The sequence below is a fragment of the Dermacentor albipictus genome, chromosome 2 (assembly GCF_038994185.2).
Source record: "Dermacentor albipictus isolate Rhodes 1998 colony chromosome 2, USDA_Dalb.pri_finalv2, whole genome shotgun sequence".
Classification (NCBI taxonomy): domain Eukaryota; kingdom Metazoa; phylum Arthropoda; class Arachnida; order Ixodida; family Ixodidae; genus Dermacentor; species Dermacentor albipictus.
In genome coordinates, this window is record NC_091822.1 from 196,949,424 (window position 1) to 196,961,678 (window position 12,255).

Consider the following 12,255-nt stretch of genomic DNA (forward strand, 5'->3'; position numbering starts at 1 on the left):
CACGCGATTCATTATATCGAGATTTGATTGTATCTTGAATCTAATGCATCCTCTGCATCGCTTCGATAGCTTTGACAAACCAACACATGACCATACGTTCAGTGTCTGCTATTCGGTTAGGGGCGCTGTCACGATGTCCGCCACCGTGCTCCTGCACGACATTATGGCGACGTGGGAAGGAGCTGAGTTGCACCTCTTAAATTATTTTTTCTCCGTGGTAAAAGGTTAAGGGGGGATATGGGGATCAAAGCTAACTTTTTTATTTACCATCCAATTTTGATTAAATTTTGCACAGATGTTAATAATATCACATAAACAAAACTGTGAAAATATGGTAAAAATATGGCTGCAATATCTGAAGTACTTTTTTGTTTACAAAATTGTTTTGCTTACATTTTTGCAAAATGCCTGCACACCTGTATATTGGTGCTAGGAGTTCAAACAAACATTGATAGCACTCCTATATGTATCCTCCACACAGTGACATTTCTGTAATTTTTTTAGCCTAACGGAATTTTTTTATATTTTCATTCTTTTGCAGCTACTTCAGTTGCATAAAAATCTCGACTGTGAAAACAAAAGATTACAAATTATTGAAGCAACTATTTTGAAAACAAAACATGTCACTGTGTGCAGTGGTGCACAATGAGTGTAACAAAACAAACGGTGTAAAAATATTCATAACGGTGGCTGACATATTGGCTTTGCAAGTTGACCTTGGTGGTACAAAAAAGTTTTGAGAAAAAGATGTTTGAAGTTTTGGGCCATGTTTATTCGACTAGAAACCACCGGCCTTGTAGGTACAGGTGTCAGGTTGATCTCTTGGCTTCTTGGATCTTTTATGCTTGCTTTAATGTGCTTTTTGTGCCCTCTTCTTGCGCAAGGCATTTTTCTCAGCTGCTCGACTCGCTTGAGTCCGTCGCCACCAAGCATGCTCCTCCAGCCGTAAACCTTATCTTCCGTTCGGTTGCCGGCACAGAACGAAGTGACGCGCAGACAGTGGCGGCGGTCATATTCAACACCTCCGACAAGATGAATTGTGACTCAAGATGCGACTGCATGGTGCGACCGTTGCTGATGCACGGTTCGTCTTCACGGCCGCAGACGCACGCGCTTGGACCGCACTTTCGTCGTTCATCTCGGTGACGGCGGTGGCACAATCGGGGTACGTCGCGGAGCATTTACAGGGCGTTGCAGGCCCGGAAGCATCGGAAAAGGCGGTTATTAGTTCGGTATCATCACCACTGGAACTCAAGGCTGCAACAGCCTGCGAATTGCCCGGCAATGCGTCGACAGTCTAAGCTTGCGCGCGGACGCAACTCTGCTAGGACTACTTATCCATCGGATGTTCGGCGGCTTGCGCTCGAGGCTGCCGAAGCGGCGCTTGGTCACGTATTTCGTCGTCCACGTCCGCCAAGTCATGCTGGAAACCGCAAAATGAAATAGAAAACTCAAATCCGATTAAGGCGATGAAGCGGCGGCGTACCTCGAATATCCAACACGTTAACAAAGGGGCAGCAGCCAGCGCGCGAAGAAACGGGAGAAGCAGACGCCGCAGCAGCTCGCTTCCAGACCCGGGCGGCTCATAGAACGCACGTGACGGAGCAAGCCAATCGGCGGCCGCGACAAGCAGCTCCGCGACCTTCAGACTTTTTGCTTTTTTATGCTTGCTCTTCTCTCTATCAGGAAATGAAAGAGAGGAGTCAAAACGCGAAGAGGCGCGCTTTTCAACGGTACCAGCATGGCCGCGCAGCGTACTGCCGTTCCGGAGCTAGGGACGCTCGAAAACCGCGACTTTTCCACCGATTTTCACGAAATTTTCGCTGTATTGCCTTATGTATATATTTATTTATGGTACTTAGCAGTCGTTTTCAGCGGAAATACTTGGAAAACTTATAGAAAAGGGGTCAAAGATTCGAAATCTGCAACTTTCTAAAAAGTGATTTTTGGGTCGTTTTTCCGGAGTTGATCCCCGCGTCCCCCCTTAATACTAAAATCATGCCTTTGACAAGTTGTCATTTATGCGCACAAAGCACAACAATGCTTCCAATAACATGAAAAAGTTCCCAATGTCATCACCAGGGGGACGATACACAGCAGTGAAGACACACCTGTGAGATGCCAGACTCAACCCTTCATTGTCTATTGTCAGTGCAGAGTAAATTGGGAGCATGCTACGTGAAATGCGCTCAGATACAAACTGTAATACACGACCACCACACCTATCAGAACAATTCAAAAAGAAAGTTATAGTGCAGCTGCGTGGGATCAAATAGGTCATAATGTGGCTGCAAGAAAATCCCACAGATAAATGAGGCAGTGAGCATGTTTCTCAACAAAGAACATCAGCAGCACAGGCGAAAGCAAGACAGGCAATGCAGAGAAGAAAGAAATGTGGAAATGAATGTGCAAGAAACAGAAAAGAAACAGGGCAGTTACCATGGTGGTAGTGCACTCTCATAAACAAACATTTTGGCAGAAACTATAAAAGATTGTCAGTCACCGATAGCTTCCCAGTTATTCTGTTGTGTTTCTCACATGATGTAAAGCTTGCTTGGTACCTGTGCTGCTCACGCGGGGGAGGACCACACACCAGCTTCGTCTTAGCTCCTTTATCTGAAGGTTCATAGGAAGTAGCAACTACAGACAAGATATGAAACCCGGCAGTGGCTTCATGGATGACATTTCCGAATGTTTATCATCAGAATGTTGAACTTGCTTGGTGCTTGTGCTGCTCACGCAGAGGAGGACCACACACCAGCTTCGTCTTAGCTCCTTTATCTGAAGGTTCATTGGAAGTAGCAACTACAGACAAGATATGAAACCCGGCAGTGGCTTCATGGATGACATTTCCGAATGTTTATCATCAGAATGTTGAACTTGCTTTCCCTATTGTGCACCCCTCTTTCTATGTCATCATCCCTCATCACACCTTTATGCCCTCGTTCCCCCTTCCCCTGTGCAGAGTAGCAGGCTAAAGCAAGCTAGCTCAGGGCAGACTCTGACTTCTTTCAAATAAATTCTGTCCCTCTCTCATGTGTTCCTTGGACCATGAAGTACCTCCTGCTGCTAAGCACATAAAATCACTGCCTTGAGCTGACCAATCACATGCATTCTCCTCGCCTCCTCCTCCCCACCTGTGCTTATTTCTCTGCCTCTTCCTTTCTCTCGTTAAGTGCTGCATGTTAGATTGACTGCAAACCAAAAAAATTCGGGGAAGTAGCTGAGAGCTACCACTTTCAAATCATAGGTCAGTGAGCAGGCCCACCTGAGCATGGGTGGCCTGTGTCTCCTCCTGCACCTCTGCCAGCAGCTGTGAGAGACGGGCAGCCTCCCGCTGAGCCACAGCCAGCTGCTCCTGCAAGGCTTCCTCCCGCTTCCGCTCCTCTTCCTCTTCCTGCTGCTGCCTGGCACGATGACTTAGCTGGCTGCTGTCCACCACACAACAGACAGCGGAGGCCTTTGCTGCACCACTGCCAGAGAGGAAATTCACAAAGGGGCACTGTCAACAAAGCTGTGGTATCAAGAGAGGAAAGGGTAATGAGACATTAAAGAGAAAAATTATCTACAGTACCAAAAATTCCTCTCCCACTATGAAGGGAGGCAGGGTAAGCCAGAAAAGACGCAAAACTAAAAGACGGCAGCTTAAGATTTCCACGCGGGCTCCCTGTGATCACATGAATTTCAATGGCATCTGCTCAGGCTTAGTGCATTTTTTATTGGTAAAGATGGACTACATTGTACTATTGGCAACTCCAGAATCCGTAACTTGTGTTGGCAATGCTGCCTAAATAAACAAAGATGGCTATGACATCCAGGTTCATGGCAGCTCTTTCACTTAGTACTACGCTCAAGTTTCTCGTTTGTGGCATAGAATCGAGGTATTTTGCCAAAGCCGAAAGGGTCCTTGCTGCCAATTACCTCATTTTGATCAGCTTCAAGGATTTCAGTGACAAAACCATGGAAATTGTTGCGCTGTGCGTTCAAACACCCAGCCTGCAGCAAGCCGTATCAGTCTTTCTTAAAGACAGAGCCTTTCAAGTGAGTTATTTCAAATGATGCATTGCTGTCTTTCCATCGTGGTGACACATCATAATGGAACACAGCAAAATTTTTTGACATCCATTTTTTTTTTCTTTTTCGGGCTTGTGCACAGCAGCATCACTATGATGTGAGATTTACAAGGCAACGTTGCAGCGCACCCTATAATGGGAGAACTTGCAGCTGAACCTAAATCAGATAGTTCTCGGCTCGGCTGCTAGAGGGCAAGCACTTAGTTGTAGTCGCGAATAAAGGAGCCAAAGGCTGAACTTAGCAAGTTTACAGAACTTTTACTACGCCGCAACAGCCCTAACACAAGAAAATGTTTTGAAATCCATGACATCACACTGATATACCGGAACTGGAATTTTGGCATGAAATTCAAGTACCGTACTTAGCTGCAGTTCATTTTCTCTTCAAGCAACTACTTCTGGTAAAAATTAAGATGGGTGTTCTGAAAAAAAAATCATTAGTCTAAACTTATATGGTGTTTATCTTGAATTCCATTTAATGAGTATGCCTCTGGGCTGTCACTCCAAACAGGGGTAGAGGAAGGGGCAAAGGAGGATGATGATCAAATACCGTAAACCCTTGTTAAAGGGGCCCTGAACCACTATTTATCAAGTTGGTCTATCATGGTGGTTTCTCACAGGATGGTTTCAGCCTGGCGCACAAATCCCGCTGTTTCCGTTCATCGGCATGGTCACTGGTTCTAGCGTTCATGACTGTAGCGCTTGCGGTTTTCAGAATTGTCTATATTATTGACTGCGCGAGCTGGTACTTTCAGTCTTGCAAAATTTGCAGCTTCGTTCTCAAGTGGCACAGCTTTGCACTTTGTCAGGGCACCTACCGCTGCTTCCGCAACACATTTTCCTGCTTGCCAAGGGAGAGAGAGAGAGTGCAGAAAGGAAGCGCAGGGCGATTCGCTTCTCTTTTCGCCACCATGACAGTTGTCACCCTTAAACGCAAGGGCTTGCTCGGGCTGCTTACGGTAAAAAATACTGCTCTCATCAGCATTGAAAACGTCGCAGGTCTTGTATGCAGCAATCACCTCCGGCAGCGACTCCTTCCAGTCGTTCACAGTCGAAACGTCGATGGAAGTGCTTTCTCCACAGGAGCGGCTGTCCACAATCCTGCTTCGTTTCTTAAAGTGATCCAGCCACCGGTTTGATGCCTGAAAGTCGTCAATGCCCAGACACAATGCCACAAGGTCTGCCTTTTCCTTTAGAATGGCAGACCTTTAGTCTTTGTACAATGCCCAAAGCATTCATAATTTTTTCCCAAACAAGCTGACAAACCATGTCTCAGAGAATGGCACTGCCTGTTCAACAGCCATGTTCCTGGAACATTGGAGAGCATGCCAGTTTCACAAGGCAAGTACTATACCAGTCTTGCAGCCAGGAACCAAAGCCGTGACCTCATGCTCAGCAGCAAAATGCCAAAGCCACTGAGCCAAAGCATAAGCTATTTCTGGGTGTTAAATAAAACCACAGCAAAAGCAATTGGTCGAAAAACAGCTGAATGCTCTTTATGTATGTTGTGGAAAATTTTGAAGGCGCAGAAAGAAAGAAGAGAAAAAGGTATGATTTGGGATTTTACTCATACTATGAGCAAAGGAAGTATAGAATATACAGAATATGCGTTTTTCCCGCAGTATTTCAGCTCTGTGAAATTAAAGCACACCAAAAAACATTATTGCAAGTTTTGCTGGAATTAATGTAAGCAAAGGCAACGCTCAAGCTATGTCACAAAGCAGTTCTTCTATAAGGGTACACGTGTGTACAATCACTAGCCAGGCAGAAAACTGTAAGCTCATAGTTACTTACAGTGCGGAAATTCACAGCTCCAGCAACTTACATTATAAGTAGTCTATGCTGTATACTCCTCTGTCTCATTTACCATCGCAAAAGCGTTGCTTCACATAGATTCTGGCGTTGGTGTTGCATCTGCATGATTCTTTTGCAACTATGTGCAACTTGAAGAACACAGGTAATCTTTGTGGGGATGCGCGACTCTCGTGCGTCTCCTGATGTTTGTCCCGCATAGCGCGTTTCCTGTAATCCGGCTTCGCCGCGTGGCCTGCGTGATGCCCGCGGCGGTCGATGTGGTTGGGGCGCAGTGCGAGAGATGGCACGAGTGTTGCGCTGCTAACGCCGCCTCACGGCAGGGTTACTTGGGGGCGCAGGGGAGGACAGGCTGTCTCTTTCCCGGGAAGTCGGGGAACAGCGTGGACGTCCCACGTGCGCGGCGACCCATGCTTCTGCGAGACAGCCTCGCGTGGCCGCCTTCGAACGCGCCACCATTCGCGTGACCGTACACGTGAACGACCAGGCGTTGGGATCCAGCATGGGGCGAACATATTCGCTCGCTATCCGGTCGCGGTGAGTCGGACTTCCTAGATTTGTCGCGTGCCCGTCAGCATGTTTTGTGGATAGCAACTCGGCTAGCAGGCACTGATCTATGAAAGGTGCAATAAATGCCCTTGTGACTGTTTGCACTACTGTGTTGTCGTTCCTTTGTCCCAAGAGCACGGAGGAGAACCCCACAGGCGCAACTTCAGAACATTTTTTTCTACCTTTTTCAGAGAAGCTTCGCCTTCGATTACTTTACATAAGGAAGAGATTAAGTGCCTTAACAGTTATCTCTCACATAAACTGGCACGTGTACCCGACTAATACATGGTGTTACCATTCCTGAGCTTGCGCAGATGGGCTTTGTGTCTTCTTTTTTTTTTCGCCTCAGTGCTCCCTTCAGTTGATAGTCGGCGTTCGTGTTGCCTACTTCTCTACTCTTGTGCCCTGTCTGCACGCCTCACTTCTTTTTTGCATAATGAATCCTTACCAACTAGCTTAGCTTTCTGTTGTTCTTTGCAGTTCTCTCCAGAACAATTAGGTGTGTGTGTGTATGTGTGTATGTGTGCGTGCGTGCATTTGTTTTTCCTTCTTTCAGTTTCATGCACAAGAAATTTGGGCCAGCCTTGCGGATTTTTTACTCGCACAGGTGTGGGTTAGCGGCTAACTTCTTGCGGTAGCTTGCTGTAGCTTTTTAGGTGTTGCTAAACTACAATTTGAGCGTGCTCATCACTTCGTTTAATCAAGTTTCAATTGCACCATGCATCTACTATGACAAATTTTTAGTTTCATAATCTCAGTAGGTTGTCTAGATAGAACTAGTAATAAACACAGGAAGACAGAAAAATGCAGTGGAAATGACATCTATTCATCTTGTGAGGGGAAAAGCAGCAGATGACAAAGAGCCACATTGAAGAGCTGCCTCTCCTGTGTGCTATTTATCACCTACAGTCCTTTTCCTGCACTGATTTTGCTCTCAAGGATCAACAGAGACATACTAAGGCAGCACACGCACTCATTCACATGTGCACAAACAGGCATGCACTCACTCTTGAATGGGTGCGGCATTATCACCCTCCCCCTGTGGGCACGAGGAGGAAGAAGCAGACTGGGATGCCTCAAGTGCTGCCTGCAGCAGGGAAACTCGATGAGCCAGGCCCTGTAAGTCTCGCTGGTGGTCCTGAGCTTCACGTGAGGCCCCTTCCAGCGATGCCTGAAGCTGTTCCACTTGTCCGCGCAACACTGTCTGCTCTTCATGCGCTTTCTGCAAGTAGCCCAAGGAAGGGAGTGGCATCGTTTCTTGATAGATAATGCTAGGCACAATCACATTCAGTAATTGGCCTTCATCCTAAGCAAGAAAAACAATTGTGCAATCAAGTCTTCAGAATGTGGATTTCCGAAATATGCTCTTCTGAAGTGTGCTTTATGCACAGGGTTCATACAGAACATTAGACAGTCTGAGTATAATGAGGACAATTCAAGGATGCCAAAGGACCGAATTGAAGGGGGGGGGGGAGGGGGGAACAAATTTTTTTTATATAAATAGACAGAAAATAGTGAAATCACTTTTTTCTTAGCTGCAGTTTCTTGCACCTAGGCAGCTACTGAGTTTGACACACGCTTCAAGTTCTTTGAGTTGCTTTCCTAAGTTGAACTTCCCATTGTAATAAAGTCAACACATTCTGGCATGATGGTTTGAAGTGTCTGACTTTAGCCAAAGACGTTTGTCATGTTAAAGCCAAATGGCTGAAAATGCCTTTTCGACAGGCGTTTTTAGAGCCTAAGCCTTAAAAAGGAGCCATGGTAAATGTAGTGTGAATGATTTTTCATAGCAAAACAAAATGATGGCATGGCTTGGATGCTTAATCTGGCATTGTCTAGCTCCTCAATGACGATGATGATTTAAACAAGCTTTACATTGGCGACTACAGACATGCCACATTCCAATCATTTACCAACATTCAAAAGAAAATATTGACATGTATGCTTGTTTATTTTTTCCGGGTGGCCGCTTTTCACCGTCCAACAAATGTTATTGATCAGCGCAGGATGCGCCCGCATGTATTGAAAGTTTCTCGAATGTTACCAATATTTCTAAGCGTTTTCTGTTGTCACTGAAGCTTGTGTAATCTCATTGCATGGGCAATGCGAATTGTGTTGAATTTTCTGTAAGACACACAGGCACCAGCGATTGCTTTGGAACCTTCGATGACTCATGTATAAAAGCCGACGCACTTGACCAGCAGATCAGATTTCGACAATTGCCGACTGTGTTCGCTGCTGTCGCCGTTCTTTGAGTGTAGCCTGTTTTTGAGGGCACTGGTTCACCCAATAAAAGTTATTTTTGCCTTTCACAGCATGGCTACTGTGTTTTTTGCCGTCAGTATTGCGCGAAATCTGGTGGAGGTGCTTTGCGTTCATGTACTGGACGTCCACACAAAGCCGCGACCCAAGCCTGAACGCGGAAGACAACACCAATGTCGCCAAGAACCAGCGAGGTAGCTTCAGGCTGCAAGGGCTGACCCCAGAACATGGACTTTTGCCTGAGACGACTAGGAAGATTGTCGCCAAGTCAACGCCAATGGCAGCCCCAGCGTCCCCCATCATGCTGCAACAGCCCAACGAGCCACCGACCATCTGTGGATCATCATTTGAAGACCCGGATAACTGGCTGGAAACATATGGAAGGGTCGCTGCATTCAACAACTGAAACTCCAACGACAAGCTCCGGCATGTGTACTTCGCCTTAGAACATGCCACCAGGACCTGGTTCGACAACCGAGAATCAACCCTGACTACATGGGACCTGTTACGCAACAGCTTCCTGCAGACGTTCACAAGCATCTTGCGGAAAGAGCAACCCAAGCTGCATTGGAAACCCGCATGCAGCTGCCGAACGAGAACGTCACGATTTTTATGAAGGAGGTCACTCGCCTCTTCCGACACACTGACCCAGACATGTCGGGAGAGAAAAAACTTCACTTCCTGATGCACAGTTCGAAGCAAGAGCTTTCCGCCAGATTGATTCGCAACCACCTAAGACCATTGCCGAATTTATTTCTGCGGCCACAACTATTGAGAATACACTCGATATGCGGACAAGGCAACATAATTGCCAACTGCTGACCGCAAACTATACCGATGTTCAAGCACTTAGCAGCAATGACCTGCGGGAGACCATCAGAGCAGTCTTTCGTGAGGAACTGCAAAAGCTCTTTCTAACATCGCAGCCTCAAGTGGCCTCAATCACCAACATCGTCAAAGGAGAGATTCAGCGATCACTTGGAGTTCTGGAGATGCAACGAAAATTACCGCAGCCTTAGCTGGAAACGCTGACCGACGCCACCGTTGCCTGCCGTCAAGGTCCTCCGCGGCCGGGCCAGGGCCCTATAATGCCACAATTACGTCGTCCCCCGCCGCCGCCAGCATGCCCACCTATCTGAGTGCTCAGCCCAGCTATGTGAGGAATACAGACGTTTGTCGCGCCCCTGACCACTGCCTACTCTGGTATCACTGCGGAGAAGCTGGCCATGTGTACTGCCAATGCCCATACCATGACTTGGCACTGAGAGGGTTAACCGTCAACACGCCGCGTCCAACGCTTGGAACTGGCTACTGGCAAATAGAAGTCGACGAGAAGGATCAAGAAAAGACCGCCTTCATCACAGCCAGACGGCCCCTCGTACATCGCCCACTGCCTCGCCGCCATTCAGCGGAGTTCTCGACGACCGTCCCCGTCGCCTTCATCATGGTGCTACCTGTCACCGCAGTGCCAACCATGCGCTGGCCCCACCCACAGCCAGTCCATAAACCCTTGTCCAGAAAACTAAAAGCAGCACGATGGAGTTGCTGTACATCGAAATGACGAAGATCCACCGATGACACTTCAAGATCCATTTCATCAACGCAGCAAGGACACGATGCCATCTCGACAAAGCATCGGAGCCAAGAGTACGCCAACGCAAGACAACCTGATGACACCACGTACCTGCCACAGGTCAATGTGCTGCCGCCGTGTTCCGACGCCAAGACCTAACTGCAATGGAAGGCCGAGAACCATAGACCTCGACGTGCTTCTCGACGGCCATGAAGTCACCGCACTTGTATACACTGGAGCCAACTACACCACCATCAGCGGATTATTCGATGCCAAGCTGAAGAAAATGAAGACTGCACGGTACAGCCCTCAAATTTGGACAGCTGGAGGACACCTCATAACACTAGCTGGAATATGCATGGCAAGAATTATCGTTCATGACCAAACCTACCCTGCCACCTTCGTTATCCTCCAACAGTGTTCCCGAAATGTCATTCACGGCATGGACTTCCTGAACCGACACGGCGCAATCACTGACCCGAAGTCGAAGTCGATAACGCTCTCTGAAGATCAAGCGATACCAACAGAGAGCTCCCGTAGTCACCACGCTTTGAGTGGGTTTGAGATGAAGTGAGCATCCCGCTTCACTCCAGCATTGTCATTTCCATTGGCACAGAAACACCTGCAGATGTAGATGGTGTCATTGAGGGTGACCAACGTCTACAGCTGGACCGTGAAATTTACATCGCGAGAGGAATCGCTCGGCTGCACGGAGGAAAAACGAAAGAGTTGCTGACAAACTTCAGCCAGGAGTTCAAGCACCTCAACAAGGGCACGACGATCGCATACATCGAGAAAATTCTGGAAACCAGCAATGCGTTTGTCCTCGGATTCTACGGCATCTACCTCGACGACCATAGTTCCCGAATCAGACTTCAACATCAAACCAAGTCTCCCCACGGGTAAGCAGTAGCAGCTGAATAGTCTTCTCCGACGACAAGAAGAATGTTTTTCAACGTCATCGAGGATTCGAGATACACCAGCTGTAAAGCATTGCATTATAACAGAAGAGTGTGCTCGAACACTCTGCCAGAGCCCATACGGAGCTTCGACACGAGAATGTGAAGCTATAAGGCAACAAGTCGACAAAATGCTGCCCAACTACATCATCCAGTCGTCAAAAAGCCTATAGAAATCTCCTGCAGACTTGGTGAAGACAAAGGACGGAACACTGCGTTTCTGCATCAATTATCGTCGACTGAACAAGATCACGAAGAAGGACATATACCCCCTCCTGAGGATAGACGCATTGCATCGGCTCTGCAACGCTAAATACTTTTTATCGATGGATCTCAAAGCCGGCTACTGGCAAATAGAAGTAGACGAGAAGGATCAAGAAAAGACCGCCTTCATCACGCCAGACATCCTCTATGAGTTCAAGGTCATGGCATTTGGACTGTTCTCCATGCCTGCAACGTTTCAGCGCGTGAGGGATGTTAGAAGCGTTAAAGTGGCAGACCTGCCTTGTCCACTTGGATGATGTTGTCTTAGCCGGAAATTTTAATGATCACCATAGGTGGCTTGTGACAGTACTAGAGACCATCAAATCATCAGGGCTCACTCTGAAGCCGGACAAGTGTCGCTTCGCTAACGATGTGCTTCTGTTCCTGGACCACGTCATCAGCAAATCTGGAGTCTGCCCCGACCTGCATATCACAGCTGATGTTAAGAACGGCCCGCTGAGATGCAAGCTTTGCCAGCCAGTTGCGACAGTAGCGGCAACCTTGTCTCGGAATGCCATCGTTACGCTCTAGCCTCGTCGCCATTGTGACTAAATGGGCTCGGCGGACCAACTATTGTTACTGAGCCTGCGGGAACATCTACTGAGACCTCTTCCCACGCGCCGACCGAGACGCCAGACAATGGGCAGCAGCAGAGGTCACGGTGCGAGGTCCGCTCTGGAATTTAGAGGCACCGGCTTGCATCGGGCGTGACCACCTGGCTACTGGGACGCAGGACAATGGACAACACGACGGCCGCGTTGCG

General features: G+C 47.8%; 1 protein-coding gene across 7 annotated transcripts in view; it reads right to left on the reverse strand.

Annotated features, from left to right (window-relative positions):
* LOC135898567 (cytospin-A-like) overlaps positions 1 to 12,255 on the reverse strand; it is a 138,893-nt gene that overhangs the window by 71,551 nt on the left and 55,087 nt on the right. For all 7 annotated transcript variants that reach the window (XM_065427594.1, XM_065427592.1, XM_065427598.1 and 4 more), the window contains exons 8-9: positions 7,442 to 7,656; positions 3,269 to 3,473 (exon numbers count right to left, since the gene is read on the reverse strand). In XM_065427594.1, coding sequence (XP_065283666.1) covers positions 3,269 to 3,473; positions 7,442 to 7,656 — 420 coding nt within the window. The remainder of the gene's footprint in view (positions 1 to 3,268; positions 3,474 to 7,441; positions 7,657 to 12,255) is intronic.